Raw genomic sequence first — 22,357 nt, 5'->3', positions numbered from 1 at the left:
AGATAGTCTCCTGAATACAGCAGACTGATGGGTCTTGACTCTTTATCCAGTTTGCCAGTCTGTGTCTTTTAATTGGAGCATTTAGTCCATTTACATTTAAGGTTAATATTGTTATGTGTGAACTTGATCCTGTCATTATGATGTTAACTGGTTATTTTGCTCGTTAGTTGATGCAGTTTCTTCCTAGCCTCAATGGTCTTTACATTTTGGCATTTTCCAGGTGTTGTGTGTCTCAGTTCCCCTTGCTAGGAAAACGGATTCCCTTCCCCCTTGCACTTCCAGGTGAGGCGATGCCTCGCCCTGCTTCAGCTCTCGCTGGTCAGGCTGCAGCAGCTGACCAGCACCGATTGTCCGGCACTCCCTAGTGAGATGACCCCAGTACCTCAGTTGAAAATGCAGAAATCACCGGTCTTCTGTGTCGCTCGCGCTGGGAGTTGGAGACTGGAGCTGTTCCTATTCGGCCATCTTCGGCATACCCCTTTTACTTTCTATAAGATTCTTTCCTTTCCTTTGCATGGCCTTCCTCAGAGGCCAGTTATAAAGACAGGGTCATCGTTACAAAAACTCTGAGGGAGGATTTCAGAATTTCCCAAACCCTCTCTCAATGTTTTGCTACTCATCTTCAGAAGCATCTTTCATTGCTTCATCTGTACCATTATTCTCTCATTACTATTGACGGTTGTGACTTTGCCTCATTTGTCAATGATTGGAGACAAATTGTTTACTGTGGAGAGTTCTCCAAGATTTTTTCATCAACTTAATGACATCTTGCCCCTTTATTTTGCCAATGATATCCATGTACTTGCATTGCACTGCCCCACACTTATGACATACAAAAACCAGCAAGAAGCTGAGAGGGAAAGATGCTGATGTATCCAGGCTCTGCCTCAGGATCAATGACTGGGAATTAATTTTGGAATTTGCCAATTTCTTAGAGAATATTTGTATGCTATCCAGATTTTGGTCCAGTACATAACCTGATAACACAGGAGCTCCAGATAGGAATTCTCAAATAAAATGTACCCTTTGTAATTAGCTCTTTTATTTCTCACATTCACCTTATTACATGTGATGGTTTTAACTAATCTTGTCTAAGGATGACAAGACTTTATCATGAAAGTTTGGTGTTTGCTTTTCTTTTTTGGAATCTTATTTATCTTCCTTCACTGGGCATTCGCTATTTGCCAGTCAATGTGCAGGGCAGTTATTATGCATCATGTCTTTTAATCTCAACAACATCCCCATGAGGTTACTGTTGTCTTTTACTGATGGAGCAGGGAAGCAGAGCAAAGTTAAGGCTTTACCCAGAGGCTCTAACCACTCCATCTAGTGGCGCAACCAGGCCTGGAACATAGACATCGACTGCTACAAACCCAAGGCACTGCAAGTTCCCTTGAGCGTAATCCCAAAGCTAAGAAACAGAGGAACAATTTACACCGTCTTATCCTATAGAAGATAAGTTCTTCAATTGGTTGGACATGTGACTTTGATTTCTGACATGGCCACTCAGTAAGTAGTACTCAGGTATACCATAGAGACTTCACAAGGAGCTGCCCAATTTTTGAGGCCAAGTTAGGCACTGCTTTATGTTCTCCTAGATCTTTGTACACTCTCAACTTGGTGCTTATAATATTGCATGATATATTATTGCACACAATATATATATAGTTGCAGCAGAGACCTTATCCAGTCTAAAATACTATCTGTCCCATTAACTGCAAAGGTTTGCTGATGTCTGTATTAACAGATTAATCCATGCACAAGCAAATTAAAGAAGATTACAATACTAGCTAATACATATGGCCATGGTCACTGTGAGAATGAACATCGCAGACCTCCCACTGCAGGAAACGGAAATGGCAGGTCCCACTGCTGCACTCTGAATCCATGGTACTTTGCCCTGAGGCCACGCCTCCCATGGGCTGTCCCTCACCAATGACCACCACATCAGGCCCACTCCCAGGAGCCACAGGACTCCACTGACATGGGACCCCTACCTTGATAACTGACTTTAGCTCTGTGACTCCCTCTCAGCCTTATCTGATGTCCATTAAATTGCAGGGTCCACCAGGATGCTTCCACCCGACCCTCTCCCTCTCTGTTTTCCTCAGGGTCAGACTTCCATCACCATTGACAACCTTGCTTCCAGCCTGTCTAGCTTCCTCTTCCTTTGCTCAGCAGCCATTTCCCAAAATAAAATTATTGCACATATAATCCTGCCTTGGCATCTGTTTCTTGGAAAACTCAGACTCACCCAGTAGCATTTTCTCTGTGTCAAAACCTATTCCAAAGGCTCTATGTATCCTGACCCATTTATACCTCATAACTACTATCACTTCCTCATTTCTCAGGGAAGAAACCTAAGGCACAGAGAATTTCAGTGACTAGTCCAAGATCACACAACTGGTGGCAGGGGTTGAGCTGGGAATCAAACTCAAACGATTCTAGCTCCTGAGTCCGTACTCTGAACTACTTACCTAGTGGTTAATGAAAAACTAAACATGAATTAAAATGCAGGCATATTTTGTCATCCTATCAGAGTTAAGGTAAGTTGAAGTTACACAAATGCCCAAAAAATTATTAGGTGATCTACCTGAATTAAAGTTTTACATTAATGATTGTCAGGCTCTAATGGAGTTAGGCCATTCTAAACTGTAAGTTGTTCCTTTTTAAAATATTAAGTTGTCAATACAGAATATGAGGAAATGATCATTGATTGTTGAATAGACCTGCAATTCAAAAGTATGCAAACAATCTAAAAAGCATTAAGCTTAATACAGAATTTAAAGAACAGGTTACTATTAACAAATTATTAATCATTCTCACAATGATACCATCTTGCATGGGTAAAATACTGAAAATTCACAAAATGTTTTCTCACGTAGCTCCCTATCCCTCGGTGGCAGAGACCAACCACTCACCTGCAGGTGGTTGAACATCTGGCCACTTCCACTTCTCTGGAAAAGGCTGGACATTTCCAGCAGTGTTTCTGATAAAGCTTTTAGCTTGTCCACAATATAAAAGGTGGAATTAGCCTGCAAAATGAAGCATATTTGGATATGTCTCTTATTCAGCTGTTATATTATGGTAAATCTTCCAACAAGGATGGTTTGTGACATGGCCACCAGAGCAAAGATCTGCCTGCAGGCCAGTTGATGCCTTCCTCAATAACATGAAAAGTTCCAATGCCCTCATATTGCGGGTGAGTCCTCTGAGACCTCTCACCTTGACTCTGTCCATCCAGGGGCTACCTGCCTGTTCACCGCTGTCTTGGCAGAGTCACTGCTGGGTAGAGCATATGTCCCCAATATATACTGACCTAATTAATCAATGCTTGCCCACATTTCTTTCTCAAAAATACTTTCTCAACTAATACTTGTTTTATGGTACCCAACACTATTGAGGATAGAATAAAATTGGTATATTTTTTCATTTATTGCTGCTGGCAGAGTACACTGGCATAAGACTTTTATAAAGTAATTTGGTATCAGAAAAATACAGTCACTGATCCATAAAAAATGCACATGCTTTACTCTCTCAAGATAAAAGGACTCTATCCTAAGGAAATCGTTTAAATAAAATATAAAGCTATTTCCATGAAGATGTCTATTGCAATATTATTACATTTAATACTGAAAGCAGTCTAAATGCCAAAGGGACAATGTTTAAGGAGGGTTTCAGAGTCTAACCACATCTCCCTAGGGTCACTAGGAGACCATCACAGTGGCACAGGAGCTGAAAAGCAGCCAGCACAGCAAACAGAGAAAAACCTTGACGTCTCAGCTTCAGCCTTCAATAAAAATAGGGATAAAGATTCTTGTAAGTATTAAGACAAATTAGTATTCCAATACCTTGGCACCAGGCCTGGTACATAGTAAATACTCAGTAAACACCAGCTATACCAGTTAAAAAGGTTGAATAACATTATTAATGCAACAAATTTAGAAGATCTGTAAAATATTTTAAAACTACGAATAAAGAATACACACACACACACATACACACACACATTAAATTCCCCACCCAGAAGACCTCACATTTCTAACATTCTAGTAACAGAAGGTAGCCTAACTGGGCTGCCTCTCTGGAGGGACCAGGAGTCCTTCCAACAAACCAAGCTGGCTCTGCAACACCAAAGGGGGGATCAGCTGGGATGACACTGATAATGAACAGCCAGAGAAATGGTTGTTCTTCCCCTGAGGGTAGAGGAACCACAACAAGCACCCAGGAGACAGGGCAAGAAGTATTCCACAGTGACAAGTGACCTGGCCTGAAAACACTGGCTGCCCCACAGCAGGATGGCTCCTGAAGCAACAAAGACCTTGGATCCTAAGAAGTCCCCTTCTTCTCCAACTGCTGGAGGTTCATCTCCCCAACATGGAGGCAGCTGGACTGGAGAAATCTCATCTGTCCTTTCATACAGCAGCATCAGGGAGTCCCTGATGCATCAGATAAACCAAAATTAAACTCTTATTGGAACCACAGCACACAAAGTGGGCCAAGATCTGTGTGTTAAGTCTAAGTACAACGACTACCCACAAAAATAAAAGATTTTTACATAGGGCTCAAAGTCTCCTATTATATTGCTCAAAATACCCATGATACAACTGAAAAACACCCATTATAAAAAAAATAACAAAGAAAAGACAACTTGAATTAAGAAAAACAATCAATTGATGCCAATATTGAGACAAATCAGATATTGGAGTGACCTGGCTAGTATTTTAAAGCACCCATCATGAATAAAAAAATGCTTCAACAAGCAATTGCAAATTGTCTTGAAGCAAACAAAATAGCAGAAAATCTCAATGAAGAAAAAGAAGTTATAAAAAAGAACCACATGGATACCACATGGACAATGCAATAACGCAAATACAAGAACTCGCTAGATGGTCTCAGTAGAAGAATAGAGATGGCAGAGGAGAGGACCACTGAACCTGAGAGCTGATCAGTGTGTGGCACCCAATCTGTGCAACAGGGAGAAAGGAGATTGATAGGAAAGTGAACAGAGCCTCAAGTACCTGTAGGACAATAATAAAAATTTTGATATTGGTTTCACTGGACTCTCTGAAAGAGAAGAAGAAACTGAGTGGAACTGAAAGAGTATAAGAGGAAATAATGGTTGAAAAACTTCCTAAAACTGTAGAAATACAAAAACCTACAGACTCAGGAAGCTAAGCAAACACTAAATATGATAAACTGAGAGAAATCTACATTAAACCACACCATAATTAAACTTCTAAAATCTGAACACAATAAAAGCTTTAAAGCAGCCAGAGAACCATGACATGTTACCTCGAGGGAACACCCACTCAAAGGCTAGTAAATCTCTCATCTGAAACCCTGGGAGCCAGAAGAAAGTAGCCTAACATTAATCACGATGTAAGAAAAGAATTGTCATTGTGAATTCTGAATCTAATGTAAGTATCTTTTAGGAATGAAGATAAAATAAAGACATTCTCAGATGAAGAAAACTTTAAAAAATGAAAATATGAAAAGGAATCTTGGAGAATTGAGAAGGAAGAAAAAAACAACAGAAAGAGCAGAAATGTGGGTGAATGCAACAGACTATACTGTTTTCCATGAGTTTTATGAAATGTATTTGATGATTAAAACATAAATCATAACACCATCTGGTAGTCAAGATGATGATATTTAAAAGCAGAGAAGGTAAAGGGACCTAAGTCGAAGTGGATTTCCACACCTGGCTTGAAGTGGTAAAATCTCAACGCCAATGAACTGTGATAAGCCATGTAGGTATGTCTGTATTGTAATATCTAGAGCCAGATGTTCTTTGTAAGAACATCATACAAAAAGATACACTCAAAGACAGCATCAATAAGTCATTTTTTAGGATGAGTATCCTAAAATCATGTCTTAGGGTGAGGATGCTCAAAAATGTTTAAGTAATCCACAGGAAGGCAAGAAAAGAGAAACAGAAGACACAATAGCCAAAAGCTGGGAACAACCCAGATGTACCACAGTGTGTAAATGGCTAAAGAAACTGTGGACCACGCATACCAGGTAATGTTATTCAGCAATAAAAATGAATGAACTCCTGATATCTGTACAATATGGATACTACTCTAGGGAATTATGCTAAGTTTAAAAAGTCAATCCCAAATTATACATACTGTATAATTCCATGTATACAACAATCTAGAAATGACAAAATTATAGAAATGAAGAACTGATTGGTGGCTGGCAGGGATTGGGGACTTGGTGGGGAGTGGTGTAGGAATTAATGGCTGTGGTTATGGAAGGTAAAGCAAGAGACTCTGCTGTGATGTGACTGTTCTGCTTCGGTACTGGTGATGAATACACAAACCTACACAGGTGCTAAGGCTGCATAAAACTGAATATACACACACACACACACACAGTAAAACTGGGGAAATCAGAAGACAAGTGAACTGTATCAATGGCAGAATCCTGTTTGTGATACTGCATTATAGGTAGTTTCATGAGATGTTACCATTAGGAAACCCAGTGAAGGGTACACCGATCTTTCCTTGTTGTTTCTTACAAATGCATATAAATCTACAACTGCCTCAAAATTAAAAAGTTAATTTTTAAAAGAATATGGAATTCTAAATGAAGAAGTGCCCACTAATCACAGATGGGATCATTTGAGTATCAAAAAAAAAATAAACAAATAAATAAAGACTGCAATGGACTGAAATACATTTACCATGTTTAAATCTATGAATTCATAATCATATTGTTTAATTAATCACCTTCAGAAGATTACAGAAAACTAATGAGGCTCAGAGCTCATAATCCCAACTGAAAGTGTGTCAGGATTCTCAGATATCCTGTGATTAAACTCTTATTTCCATTTCATTTAATTAGGAGAAATGTCTTGGGCTTTGGTTTCATTTATACACCACCTACTAACTTTTAATTGTAGAAAATGATTTATGCCTCTCTTGCAGTTATTCTTTCTTTTAAAATAGAGGAAAGATATCAAAATGTGACTAGGTCATAGCACAAGATATTAGCTCTGGGTTTATTTGTTCTGTTGTATTCATTATTTTTTGTTGTATCAATTATTTTCTTAGTTATATAACCCTCTTCCCTCCTTATTCAGACCTTTTTCTTATTGTATCGAAGGGGAATGAGGTAGAGGAATTTGAAGATTTGAAAAGGAAACAAGTAGATATATTCAGAGTAGATAAAAGAAAATATTTCTTTTCACTTGACCAAAATCAGGCAGGGAAAAACCCAGTGATAGAGCATCCTCCACTTCCCCTCAATGCACTTCATACTAACAAGAGCCTACTTCCTTCCCATCTCAGAAAAATGGGTGAATGAATGGTTGGGAGGATAGATGAATAAATGGATGAATTTATAGATGGATGGACAGACAGATAGATGAATGGATGGGTGGGTGGGTGGATGGATGGATGGATGGATGGATGGATGGATGGATGGATGGATGTGTGGATGGACAGATAAATGGATAAATTGATAGATAGATATATGATATATGTATGTGTGGATGGATGGATGGATAGACAAACAGATGAATGAATAGATGAATAGATGGGTGTATGGATGGTTGAATAAATGGATGGATGGATGGATGGATGGATGGATGGATGGATGGATGGATGTTTTCTGTGGATGCATGGAATGGGTGTATGGGTAGATAGAAGATGATGAATGAGAGATGAAATGGAAAGATAGAGTCCGTTTTTATTTGTATTTTATGGATGGATGAATGAATAAATATATGATGATATGGATGGATGTTTTGTGAGAGACGGTATATGAATAGATAAATGGAGAATGGATTGATAGATAATGGATGGATGGATGGACAAGAGATGAAAAAATAAAGAATGATGGATGGATGTGTGGATGATAGATAAAATGGATGGATGAAGGATGGGATAGATGGATGGATGGATGGATGGATGGAGGATGGATGGATGGCATGAACAGATAGATTGATGGATGGATGGATGGATGGAATGGATGATGGCATGGATGGTAAATGAGCAGATGGATGAATAGGAAAATGGATGGATGGATAGATGAATGCATGGGACAGCATGATAGATGGATGGATAGATGGCTAGATGGAATGATGAATAGATGTGTGATGAATGAATGGTGGTGATAGCATGGGTGGATGAATGGATAGATGAATGAAGAGATAAATGTGTGGATGGATGGATGGATGGATGGATGGATGGATGGATGGATGGACAGATGGATGAACGAATAGATGTGTGGATGAATGAATGGGTGGATGGGTGGATAGATGAGTGGATGAATGCATAGATGAATGGACAGATAGATGTGTAGATGGACGGATGAATGGATGGATGGTTGGATGGACAGATAAATGAATTAATTTATTGATAGATAAATGGATAGACGGATGCATGAGTGGATGGATGGATGGATGGATGGATGGATGGATGGATGGATGGATTGGAGGAAAAGAGAAAGGTTGGTCTGTTGCCCCTAAAACAAAAGAGACCTGTGTCCTGACCTTCCCATACAGAGGACATGGTTAGACAGGGCATTTACAGGGCACACAGCCAGTCCCCCAGGAGGCTAAACTCACTTCCAATGCCCTATGTCCTCAATATGGCACACAAATTCAATGGAACATGAAATAACTAGCTTTAAAGACTTCCTGGGATTTTATCTTGTATACATTTTTTGCATGTACCAAATTCCAAGCCTTCAAAAGGTTTCTACTCTGTGCCCTAGAAGCCCAGTTTCAAATGCAGAGGAAGCATCATTATTGGTTCTTCAACGTGGAACCCCTGAGTTTATCTATATGTTTTCAAAAACAGGTGCATATGTTGGTATTCTGTTTTTCTTCACTCATACTATCCACGTTCTTTTTCACTTTTCCTGAAATTCTCTTGAAGATCAGTCTGTATCTGATTCAATCAATTCTGTATTGATGTCCAGTCTCTGTTTCCCATCTCTACTGCTTACAAACAATGGCACAATAAATATCCTTTTTTGCATGTGCTGATAGCTGTCTTTGTAGTATTGATAGATATTCCCAACATGGCCTCAAAGATATCACAAGAATATACTCCCAACAGCAAGGTATTAGGAGTGACTCTCTCCTAATACCTCCAAACAACAAAATATATCAAATTTTGAGCCTTTACCATTTTGATATGATATCTCATTTGTGGATATCTCATTTTGGGGATTTGCATATCTCTTACTATTACTTAAATTTGAGCATCTTTTCATTTGCTTAAAATACATCTTGGGTTTTTTAAATTATTTTTTTAAACTATGTATTTATAATTTTTCCTCATGTTCTAATGTGCTATTTCACTAATAAATGAATTAATATTGTATCTAATAGACCACCAATTCAAGCAGACAGGAAGAGAAATGATGGAAAATTGCAGGTATCCAAGGTCAGTAAAAGAGGAATATCTGTGCTTATCTGAGGGTTTGGATGTTATCTAGTCTCACAGAAAAAGTACATTCACAGGTCTACTGATACTGCAGTCTTAGAGAACTGTTATTTTATAGGAGATTATATCAAACAAGGCCACTTGTAAAATGTAATTACTCCTACTCAGCAACTTTGCTGAGTTTTGATAAAATGTTCCATATTGGCCACTTTCACCCATCCAAGAGCCTCGCTGAACCACTGACAACTAACTTTCCAATAACTGATTCGATGCCTACAGTCAGAAAGCGGATTGCAATGAATTTTGTTCTCTCTCTGGGGCTCCCTGGGAAAGACCTTGACCTGCCTAAAGGTCCCACCAGTGCCCTTCCCCATTGCTCTGCACTTGTAAGTAGCCCCACATATGTGCAGAGCCTGTGCACTTCCAGCCTGTACAGGTTTATGTAGACTCCAGGCTTAGGCAGATTCCACTTCACTGGCATTTTTCATCTTTAATAAGTATCATGGAACCAAGAATTTTTACTTCTATGGAAGTTAGTTATCAGGCTTTGTGTCCATTTAATGACAACATTAGCAATAGCCTGTGCATATTCTTCACTTTGCCTGATATTCTCCTGAAGATCAGTCTATATCTTATTCACCAAACTCTGTGTTGATGGCCAAGTTGTTTCCCATCTCTACTGCTTACAAACAAATAAATATCTTTGAACTGTGTGACTTCATTCTCATCCTCCCAAAGGTGAAGGCAGCCAGAATCCTGGGGATGGGTGAAATTCCTTGCATTGCTACACAAAGTTATTTTAAAAAATGAGGTCAATTAGGTACCCAGTATCCCAAACTGATGGTAGTGAAAGAAGCTTTAGTATACAGTATCCTTATTATTTTATAACAAATACTGTAAATATGGCCAATGAAAGTAAATTGGCTGCAGAGTCTGCCAAATTTGGATTCAAGCCATGAGCTTCGGTTTATCAGCTAATAAACTTGGGAATGTAAACATTCCCAATTCTTAGTATTTTAATCTATAAAATGGATTTAACAATGTCTACTCCCTGGGGTTCTTGTGAGAAGTAAATGAGGGAGGACTTGGGAAAGTGTCTGATATTGTTTGGCTGTGTCCCCACCCAAATCACATCTTGAATTGTACTTCCCATAATCCCCTTATGTCATGAGAGGAACATGGTGGGAGGTAATTGAATCATGGGGGCAGTTCCCCCATGCTATTCTTGTGATAGTGAGTAAGTTCTCACGAAATCTGATGGTTTTATAAGGGCCTTCCCCCTTTGCTCAGTTCTCATTCTCTCCTGCTGCCCTGTGAAAAGGTGCCTTCCACTATGATTGTAAGTTTCCTGAGGCCTCCCCAGCCATGCAAAACTGTGAGTCAGTTAAACCTCTTTCCTTTATAAATTACCCGGTTTCCTGTATTTCTTCATAACAGTGTGAGGATGGACTAATACAGTGTACGTGATGGTTCCTCTAACCTTACAGAAGTAAGTGCTCAATAAAGAGTGATTCAATCTGCATTTAAAACAGCAAAATTATTGATGTTAGAGTTCGGGAACTATGAGCAAATGTAAAACTGTATCTGTCCTGCTCTGTTGCTCCAGATCCAATCAGAATCCACTATACCAGATAGATGAGACTGACAGCCGATCTCTGCCCATCATAACCTGATATTCCAATTTGGCAGCTTGAGGCCATCTCCTTCCATAGGAAGCAGTCTTCCCCATGCCCTTATCACTGGGACTCCACATCTCCTTCATACCACAAGCAGTTCCTCTGAGGCAGAAATAGATATACTGACATGTGAATTTCTACTTGGAGAATACAGTAAAATATAACAGAAAAAATAAAACATTGGCCTTAGAGTTAAACAGTCTTTGTTTCAAATCCCATCTCTGCCTCCTCTTGACAGCTCTTGATAAGGTTACTTACCCCTAAGACTCACTTTCTTTACCTGCAAAAGGTGTATGACAATTGCCAACCCCTATTGTAGGTATAAGGCATAAATGAGGTTTCCAACCAACATGAATTCTTAGCAGTGTCAGGATTAGAGCAGGTAATTCTTCCCTCTATTCAATATATGTTTGACAGATTAAAACTTACATTTAAGAACTCACGTGCTTTATGGAAACTCTTTGTACTTCAATAGTCTAAAACAAAGAAACCAATTTACAGCTGGCCAGTTATTAATTTACCTTCTCACAACTCGAAATTCACCCTTCATTGCCTGTTCTGCAATAATAAAGTTGGGCCTTTTAGACATTCTCCCTTGCCAATTGATGCAATGTTAAGCTTTGCCAGAAGAGAGCTCTGGAGGGACAGTGGAGGAAGAGGGATTTTCTCTTCCAGATTCCGGTGTGCTGCTTCCAACAGGCTCCCATGGAGCAAGCTCCTGGATTCCCCGACATGTAGCTTCTCTAAACCTCAGCTCCTGCGATGTGTACAACCAGCGGCACATGGCACCTTCTCATAGGCAGATTCACCCCAGAGTTCAGATTCACGGCAATTACCACTCACCTCAGTGATTTTCTCTGCCATACTGTGGACCATGGTTGTGCTAACTTCAGTAGGGTCTGGATTTCAAGCCTGGATGGGTAAGCTACTTCTAGTTTTGTTTCTTCCTTGGGTTCTCTGCTCCAGCTCTAGGGGCAAGAGTTATTCCCTTTATCTGCCATTGCTGCATTATTTAGAGATCTCTTCACTATTGATAGCCAATGCGACTTTACTCCAATGCCTTTTTATAGTAATAATTATTCACATTAAACTTAACCAGTTTTCTGCTTGAACCTTGACTGATACATTGGCTAATAACAAAATGGACACTGCACTCAGGAAACAGCAAAAAATGAGATGCCACGAAAAGACCAAGAAAAAGTAATCAGAGTTCTTAAATATGTCAAGATCACTGAAAGTACCAAAAGCGGCAGTTTCAAGCACTATCTGTATTTTTTGAAAAAGGAAAAAAAAAAAAAACCTCTTGGGATGTGATGTTGGCAAAGGTATGAAGAAGCCACAGAAGCTAATCTAAGGGCATGAGGGAGGTTAAGGCAGAGATGCCAGTGCTTTGATGCCTCATGTAAGGTAGGGTTCTGCACAATAGCCACAGGGTGGTCATAGTCACCAGTAGGTTCCTGGTTCTCAGTCCTTGGCTCATGTACCCAGCACCAAGCCCTATTGACAGAACATACCTAGACTACAGGGAAAACTAAAAGTTGGCCATTATGGATCAGCTTTCCTGCCACCAGATGCAAGCCATCCTCAGTCTGCAAAAATTTGCTCAGGCACAAATTAGCAGGCCTCCCATGGATAGGCATGTCTAAGTTACTGCTTCAGTAACTTCAGAGCAAACTATTGTCAGAATAAAGAAGACATTGTTGGTTCTCTGACAGAGGAGGTCTCTAGTGACCAAAGGGAAGGGGAAAGTAACGTTTAGCTCAACTTTTAGGGAAAATTTTTAATTAAGAAAGCAATTTGAACCATATCTTCTCCTCCTCCAAATGGCTTTGCAACAAAAATCTTCATACGTAAATGCAGTTTAACAAGCTATTTACAAGCAAACACTGTGCATCATTGTACTGTGCTAGGCAGTTAACACAGATGAGTGAGATTGGACCCTGCCCTGGTACATTCCCAGGGAACAAATGCCATGCATTGTGAACATTCAAGGTTCAGTGGGGAATTCATATAGGTCCCGAGGACAGGTGGCTGCTGAGAGATGACCTGCAACTGGTTTCCAAGTGCTTCCTACTTTTTTGTTGCTTGTTTTTTTTTTTTTTTTTTTAAGTATGCAGTCCTATGTTCCTGTAGTAATTAGCATACTAGCCTCCCTGGGCTACTATTGTTCAATATGATTCCATAACCAGCTGCAAAACCATAAGGACAGGGTTTGCAAGTTTCATAGATAGCTCTAATTATTTCCATTTACAGATGGTAAAAGATCATTCCAAAGAGGCACTGTTGTGGGCTGGCTGAATTATGTGCTTTCCAAATTCATATGCTGAAGTCTCAACCCTCAGTATTCCGGAATGTGGCCTTGTTTGGAAATAGGTCTTTAAAGATCCTATTTAAATCATCAATTAAGTTAAAATGAGATCATTGGAGTGGACTGTAATCCATATAACTGATGTCCTTATAAAAAGAGGAGATTAGGGCACACACACAGAGGGACAACCATGCAAGGACACAAGGAGAAGACGGCTGTCTGCAAGTCAGAGGTCTCAGGAAAAATCAGCCCTGCCAACACCTTGATCATGGTCCTTCGGCCTCCACAACATTGAGAAAATAAATTTCTGTTGTTTAAGCCAATCTGTGGTATTGTGTTATAGCAGCCTGAGAAAACTTATACAGGCTGTATTAGTCTGTTCTCATGCTGCTAGTAAAGACATACCTGAGACTAAGTAATTTATAAAAGAAAGAGGTTTAGTTGACTCACAGTTCCACATGGCTAGGGAGGCCTCATAATCATGGCAGAAGAGAAATGATGATCAAAGTCATGTCTTACATGGTGGCAGGCAAGACAGCTCGTGCAGGGGAACTCCCATTTATAAAACCTTCAGATCTCATAAGACTTATTCACTCTCACGAGAACAGTACGGGGAAAACTGCCCCAATGATTCAGTTATCTCCACCTGGCCCTGCCCTTGACATGTGGGGATTATTACAATTCAAAGTGAGATGTGGGTGGGGGCACAGCCAAACCATATCACAGGCAGTATATCTAAGACTTCAAAATAATATACTGGGCCTGAATTTCAGCTCTGCCACTTGCGGAGTGTGTGTGACCCTGGTCAGGCTAACTTATCCTCTCTCAACCTTGATTTTCCTAGCTATACAATGGGGATATTAGCACCCACCTGCAGTGGTGGTTGTGAAGCATACGTGAGATAATCCACACACAGCGCCTGGTCCAGGCTCAGTAAATGAAATTAATGACCATGGGAGATAATCTTCTTGATGGCACTCACTACTGCTAAACTCAGACAATCCTGTTGCAGATCTGCAAAGCTAAGACCTGGCTCTGACAGGGGGCAGAGGGCTTGGCATATGGTCTACTCTATCTCCCTTGTATATTTAACACCAGAATGTCTTTGGCTCAAGTGGGTACAAGAGTCAAATAATTATTGTTCTTTAACTTATTCAATAGCCACTGCTGAAGGTATTCCTAGCATTCTTCTAGGCAATGGGGATGGTGGTCAAGAAGACAGACAAGCTCCCACCCCTCATGAGGCTTGTATCACAGCAGGAGACAAATAATAAACAAGTACACCTGTAAGTCAATGAGATAATTTCAAGTAGTGACAAAAGCAAGAAAATAGTTCCACTGATAATCGGCAAAGACTAGAAGAAAACCCACTTGCCCTTTAGTGGGTGAATGGATGAACAAACTGCAGTGAATCCACACCACAGAATACCACTTGGCAATAAAGAGGAGGCAACTGCTGATACACACAATGACCTGGGTGAATCGCAGCCCTCATACTGAGCAAAAGAGACCACTTTCAAAGTTACAGATGATGATTCCATTATAGGGCATTCTCACAAAGAAAAACCTATAGTGACAGAGAACAGATGGGTTTAGGGTGGGAAGACAGTGTGATTACCAAGGGACAAAATGAAGGATTTGGTGTGGGCTCGGGCAATGAAACTGTTCTGTGTACTGATCCAGACAAATGTGAGAGCTGTTGACCGAAAAAAAAACCTGCCAAACTTACTCTATGTTAATTTTAAAACAAAGCAAAAACACACAGTGCCTGTCAGGGGGTGCTTGAAGAGAGAACATACCTCTTAAGAAGGTTGGAGGATGAGCTCTAGGAACAAAAAAGGCAAGACAAAGACAGCTGGAGCCCCCCACAGCTGGAACTAGAGGTAGGAGCACTGGCTGCCCTGGGCATTGAGAGGACAGGGAGAGAGGGCTTGGGGAGAGATGTGGCTTGGCTGCCTGGGTCACTGCTGGTGGCCCCTCTCTGATCTCTGCCACCTGCTGAGGCCAGCCTGAAAGAAGGAAGGACCTCTCCAACACAGTGGTCAGGTGAAGACATGCCTCTCAGGCACACTGGATCTCAAGGAAGTGTGACATTTAAATTCCAGATAGGTATGGGCTGCTGCTGCCATGTCTGGAGTGATACACAAGGTTACTGAAAAGCTTTGCCATCTTGAGCAGCATGGGAAGACTTGGAAACAAACGTAACTACCAGAGTCCCTCCTCTGCGGATGGCTTCCAGACAGAGGATCAGGCAGGTGCCCATGGTAGGGCTGCCATTTTATGGGACCTGCTCTGTGTCCTGATTGATGTTATATATACGGACATATGATGCCACAAAGCCAAATATCTAACACTCCACTGCTTGGGGCTCCTAAGAAAATGTAGTTCTCTATTTCCTGTAACTGATCCAGTTTTTACCCACTGGGGATGGTGAAAAGAGAACAAAGTCTTAAAATTGCCTGCTGACAGCTGACAGTGGCTCCCTGTTCAAACAGCATCTTCTGAGTGATTCAGGCTCTTTGGGGTGAATGCTCAAACCCCCTGATGTTCTCCAGGGGCAGCCTGGTGACAGTCAGGGGTGGAGGGCCCAGGACTCCCACAGCCATGTGCCTCATCTGCCTATCTGTGGTGCTGCCAAGGCCCACATCTTACCTGGAACCTCGGGGTCTGGCTGCTGCCTTGCTGCTTCCTTCTCACCTCAGCTCCTGCTTTCTGAGTCTCAGCCAACTCCTCTGCCAGCCTGGCCTAGACCAGCTTGGTGCTGAGGCCACCTCGCTCTCATGGCAGCCGGCTCATAGCAGGTCCCCAAGGCCTGCTGGCTCAGGACATGGACGTCAGGGAAATCTGGCTCCCTTCTACTCCATGCTCAGAGACACTAATTCAGGTATCCTTCCTCTGCTCCTCTGCTCAGCCACACTGCTAGGACCACATGCTAGCTCAGGGCCAGCCTACACAGGGACTATGCCCCAAGACACATGGGTAGGGCCAACGCCCTCAGCTTGCAGCTCCTCCATCATCCCACAGCTCCTGTTTGGGACCGTCACCAGTCACCAGAGGAGAAGCCAGGATGCCCACCTGACCGCTAACTTCCTCTACTTTCATCCTTCTCTTCCCAGGGACTCCCACCCCCTCCCATCTGGCTGGGGTTTCTCAACCTCAGCACCACTAACATTGTAAGCCAGATCGTTGTTTGTTTGGGGGTGGGGGCTGTCCCGTGCATTGTAGGATGTTTAGGAGCATCCCTGGCCTCCAGCCTCCAGATGCCAGCAGCACCTTCTACTTGTGACACTAAAAATATCTTCAGATACTGTCACATGTGCCCAGTTGGGTAAAATTTCTCCGACCCCACCCTGGTTGGAACCACTGGCCTCCACCATCTCTTTCTTCTTTCTGAAGTGACATCCGTCTTCCCCACTCCCCAGAGGCAACAATGGCAGAACGCATTTCTTTGAATAACATTTTTAGGGGAGGAGATCCCATTGGTTTACTATTTTCTGAATATTATTTCTGGTATTTTTTGCACTTCCAAATGGCACTGAGAGAGAGTTATTATTTAGCCCAGTTTCACAAAGGAGGACACTGAGCACGACAGTTCAAATAACTTGGCCAAAGGGAGAGAGCTAGATGAAAACAAGACGGTCCACTTTCATGGACTTATACATCCCGTAGGAGCCCAAACTAAACCTACTTTGGGCAGCAGGGGCCTAGAATGTGCCTCATGATTCTCACTGAAGTATCATTTCAGGCATGCTACTTATTCTTGGGAAAACAATATGTCCTTTTATCTGTTTTTCTTTCATAGCCTCCGTTCAAGCTCACATTGTGTCTACACATCGTTCTTCAATTTTTCATCAGCCGAGGCCAAAACCGAACACAACTCTGACCTACAAAATAAAAAGAGCATACTAATGCATCGGAGGAATCTCTTGACCAATAACATGGAAATATCATCAATTCCTTTGCAAATACTGAGTCTGACACCCTTAGAAGTATAAGTTAAATTAACTCCTGTTAAAATAGTTGATCGGGAGGCTATTAAGGCTAAGACGGCTGTGGCACCTTGAGTTCCTATGTAAGCAAACCAAAACCCAGTGCAATGCAAACAGTAAAACAAAAGTTAAGACTAAGCAATCACAAACCTCCAACTAACCTCCAACTGGGGACTTTTGACTTTAACAAATATATTTTCTCCCTCTTGCTGCAGCAAACACTTTATACAAGCTTCTTCTATTACCCCATATCCCACACCCCAACATGGTCAGTGGAGGGTTGAATTGTCTAGCATTGCCTAATTCATGAATAACCGAATACTCAAATAAACTTACTGAAATTTTAATGTCCCTAAGTTTATCTTTTAACACTCTCTAGAAATTTTGGCCATCTTTTTTTTCTGGTTCATGAAAGTGCTTGACTTCCACTGTCTTTAAGGCTGATAGATGGAGGTGCACACAGCTCCGTGGAAGGGTATGGATAGATGTGACGGGTGCAAGTGTCCAGGGCAGGGGATATCAGAGCCCAGAAGGGGGAAGGCCTTACTAATGGTCCCTGAGTAATTCTGATGCATTCCCCAGGAAGAGCCATCTCCCAGATGACTGAAAATCACAGATCTACTCAAGTCTTTCATGTCAGAGACAGAGAAGAGTCCTTCAAAGAAAATGCAATAAGCCCAAGGTCACACAGAGAGTTAGGAAAACGGGGACCAAAATCCAGTCTTCCAACACACACACACGTTTCTTACCACAGCATCATGCTTCTGTGTGCCACCTGTGCTGTTACAAGTTAAACCAAATGAAATTACCAACTTTTATAGATTTTTTTCCTGCAAAAATGGCAACTTCAGATGGTTCCACCTAACAAGAAGTAATGGAGAAAAAAAGACCATGTCTTAAATAATTTATAGCATGGGCCACTCCAACACTGTAGATAATATTGCTTCACATAGCCCAAGTGGCAAAGCTACAAGCATCTCCCAGCTCTGCGGGACTTTAGACCATGAGTCTAATGACTAGAAACAATTTTCATAAAACCAAATAGCCATGGCTGACTGCTAGGATAATTCGTCCCAGGTACAATGCCATAAAATCAGCTTTATAAGTGCAAAACCAGGACACCTGCATGCAAATTTGTTAACCATTTTAAATAAGTGAAAAAGACATCAACTCTTAACACTGCCTGTAAGATCTAAAAGGGGCTAAGCAAGAACCAGTGAAGTTTTGATGATTTTCAAAATTCTCATCATTCTCAGAACACATATGTGGGGCTTAGCACCTCCCCACACCTCTCTCCAGGCCCAGAGTCCTCCCGTCTCCACCTCACAGGGGCTTATACAACCCATCCTTCCAAGTGCTTTGCCCAGTCTTTCTTTCCAGGGAGACCAGCTGCCCCACCCAGCCTGTGCCTCTGCTGCACTGAATGGTCCTTACAGCATGGTATATCTAAATTATTTCTTCAGCTATTTGCCTTCTCTTCCCCACAATAGGGTGAGCTCTTTAAAAGCAGAGATCATCATACTAATGGTTATACCGCAGAATACAGCATAATATGCAATGCTGTACTCATGTATTAATAATAGTAACATAATAATATAGCATATCGTTTTTTAAAGTCATGGCCTATTTTTAAATTTTGAATTTAAAATAGAGCTGTGATATGGAGCCATTTTCTGTGAAATTCCTTAAATATCCAAAACCCTAAAAAACTTGCTACACTGAGGAAATTCAAGTAATGGTGCAGAGGCTCCAGTCCTAGGATGGTAGCTGTGAGGCCAGAGGTCCTGCCCAACAGCACAGCTCACACCAAGCATATATGGTGATCAATGCCGTTCCATGTGAGAGTACAGACTTTAGGCAAATACCCCTCCAAAAGGACACTACCAAGGTTTTTTTTTTTTAGCAAGTAGAAAGACTATGCCTCTACAAAAAAAAAAAAAAAAACTAAAATGTTAGCAGGGCGTGGGGGCACACACCTGTAATCTCAGCACTTCGGGAGACTGAGGCAGGAAAACTGCTTGAGCCAAGGAGTGCAAGTTTTCAGTGAGCTATGATTGCACCACTGCACTCCAGTCTGGGTGACAGAGCCAGACTCGGTCTCTCCAAAAAACAAAACAAAACAAAAATTTTAAAAATTAAATAAACGTTTTAAAGTTCAAATACCATTCAGAGTAGGCAAAGGTAAATGTAGCCCCTGAGGTAGGTGGCAAAGTGGGAAAGGGAACTTACGGGAAATAGTGCTGTGACCTCACACAGCAACCATGGGTCAGGAGCATGAAACTCGTGAAGGCAAGTTTGATAAAAAATGACCTAACTGTTCATATGATCCCCTGCCATATGATCACAGTTTCCAAGTTATTAATACTATTTGAGGCTTGGAAGTTTAACATGAATAGTACAGATATCTTCTCTTCTGTGTTTGACAATAAGACAAAGTTATTCCTATGTCCTTGGTAAAATATCCCCTTTCCAGGTGCCCAGCTGGCAAGAAAAGACTCCAGGAAAATACAACACAATTATTTAAAAAGAAATTGCAAATATTAGTAATAACAAATCCTGCAGTAAACAGATTTGAGAGGTTAAACAATGTAAGAAAAGGAAAATAAGCAGAGCCATATAGTGTCTAAATTCCTCCTGGGTAAACCCTGCTTTGGTGTCTTCATCTCACCTTATTCTCCAAAGGGTGAAGCAAAACCTCACAGTGAATTCAGAAACATCACTAACCAAAATACTAACTAACTGCTAATACATCAGTTTGTATGTACCATGTCTGATTCTTTCTTAATTGTTGGATGTACCCAGCAAAACAGATTAGCATTTGTTCTCGAAGTTTTACTGGAATTACTCCAAACAGTCCTCCTCTCTGTCTCATTGTCCTTGACTTTTAAAATTAGAGTTCTGTAAGTTCACTGCATTAATTATTCTAAATAACAACCCCAACCCCCAAAGTGTCCTCTAAAGGAAGGAGTCAGCAAATCCAGATTTAACAACAACAATGACAGGAAAAACACTCAGGCTAAAATGAAATAGATCCAACACAAGAGCCTTTTACATAATCCAAGGCGCATAATAATTATGTCAGACATTTTTAAAGATTCCTTCCCGATTTAGGAAGGTCTATATGATTCTCATTCATTTTAACTTACCTTTTGAATGACCTTGTTAATTTCTGGAGTGTTTGGTGTATATAGTATTTTTCCATGCAATATGGGTTTTAGGAAGGTCCACACCAAAGCACCATTTGGCAATTGTAGAATTTCCTGATAAAGCTTCAAGCAAAATGGTGCTGTTGCAATTAGAAAGAGAAAAAATACATTACTGATGATACACAATGCCTAGGTTAATAGGGAAATACATTCACATATCCAGGATGCCTCATTTTCAATGATAGACATATTTTTTTCTGACATGACTCTGAACTTTGGGAGTGCTATAGTTTGAATGCCTGACCTCCCAAACCTCAAGTTGAAATTTGATCCCCAACATTGGAGGTGGAGCCTAACAAGAGATCTTTAGATCATGGGGGCAGATCCCTCATGAATGTTTTGGTGCCACTGTCATAGTAATGAGTGTAGTTCTCACTCTATTAGTTCCCAAGAGAGCTGCTTGTTAAAAAACAAACAAACAAACAAACACAAAAACAGCCTGGCACCTCCCTCCTCCCCTTCTCTTGCTTCCTCTCTTGTCCTGTGATCTCTGCACATGGCAGTTCCCCTTCAATTTCTGTCATGAGTGGAAACAGCCCGAGGCCTCACCAGAAGCAGATACTGGTGCCATGCTTTTTGTATAGTCCACAGAACTGTGAGCCAAACAAACCTCTTTTCTTTACAAATTACCCAGCATCTGGTATTCCTTTATAGCAACACCAAATAAACAAAGACAGGAAGTAAAACAAGATTTTTTTCCCTGTTACAGTTTTCAGCCCCTCTCATCGCATAAGAAACTTCACGATACTGTGTTCACTTAAGTGACTTCAAAGGCAGGAAAGAATGACTTACATTTTCAAACTAAGTAATCAAAAAGAGTGTTAAATAATGATACGGACACTTGAAAATGAAAATGACAATTAAAAAAATAAATCTGGTTTTTCATCAAGAAAATTCTCATTTCAATAGTCACAATATTGAGACCAAAACTGAGCTTTTGTTATGAAGTCAGCTTTACAAGTTACTACTGAATTGTCTTTAATGAACCCATGCAGAACTATCAAACTTACTAATTTTGACATATTAAATTGCCTTATTTTCACGCAAGTACTTAATTCCTCTTGGTGGCTCTCATGAGTCTTGTGGTGCTAGTTGATTTCAATTAAAGATTTACTTAGCTAAATTGTCTAAATCAATGGTTACCTGAGGAGGGTAGATATTTCATCACCATAATGGGTGGGAACTAAATCTTATAAGGTTTTAAGCTAGCAAGGAATACTTCAGTATAACTATTTCTTTACCCATCTAGAGAACATTTAAAATGAAAATATTATTTTAGAGCAGTGTGAAGAAGAAGAGGCGAGAACGACCCCCGGACCTACCAAAGCCCACACGCGCTGCATCCCGCGTCCAGCACCTATGTTCCGCCACTGTCCCCACCATGCCCAAGAGAAAGGCTGAAGGGGATGCTAAAGGAGATAAAGCCAAGGTGAAGGACGAACCACAGAGAAGATCCGCAAAGTTGTCTGCTAAATCTGCTCCTCCAAAGCCAGAGCCCAAGCCTAAAAAGGCCCCTGCAAAGAAGGGAGAGAAGGTACCCAAAGGGAAAAAGGGAAAAGCTGATGCTGGCAAGGAGGGGAATAACCCTGCAGAAAACAGAGATGCCAAAACAGACCAGGCACAGAAAGCTGAAGGTGCTGGAGATGCCAAGTGAAGTGTGTGCATTTTGGATAACTGTGTACTTCTGGTGACTGTACAGTTTGAAATACTATTTTTTATCAAGTTTCATAAAAATGCAGAAATTTGTTTTACTTTTTTTTTAAAAAAAAAAAAA

General features: G+C 40.9%; 1 protein-coding gene and 1 pseudogene across 1 annotated transcript in view; one reads left to right on the top strand and one right to left on the bottom strand.

Moving 5' to 3' along the window:
- The window catches only part of ABCA13 (ATP binding cassette subfamily A member 13), a 503,546-nt gene that overhangs the window by 340,060 nt on the left and 141,129 nt on the right, over positions 1–22,357 (bottom strand). Inside the window, 2 exon segments of the mRNA XM_017868548.1 lie at positions 2,922–3,035; positions 20,524–20,663. Coding sequence (XP_017724037.1) covers positions 2,922–3,035; positions 20,524–20,663 — 254 coding nt within the window.
- On the top strand, positions 21,965–22,309 carry LOC108527347 (non-histone chromosomal protein HMG-17 pseudogene; annotated as a pseudogene).

This window comes from Rhinopithecus bieti, unplaced genomic scaffold (genome assembly GCF_001698545.2).
Source record: "Rhinopithecus bieti isolate Rb0 unplaced genomic scaffold, ASM169854v2 scaffold_3527, whole genome shotgun sequence".
NCBI classification, from domain to species: Eukaryota; Metazoa; Chordata; class Mammalia; order Primates; family Cercopithecidae; genus Rhinopithecus; species Rhinopithecus bieti.
Note: the sequence above shows the minus strand (reverse complement) of the source record. Positions and strands in the feature narration are given on the sequence as shown.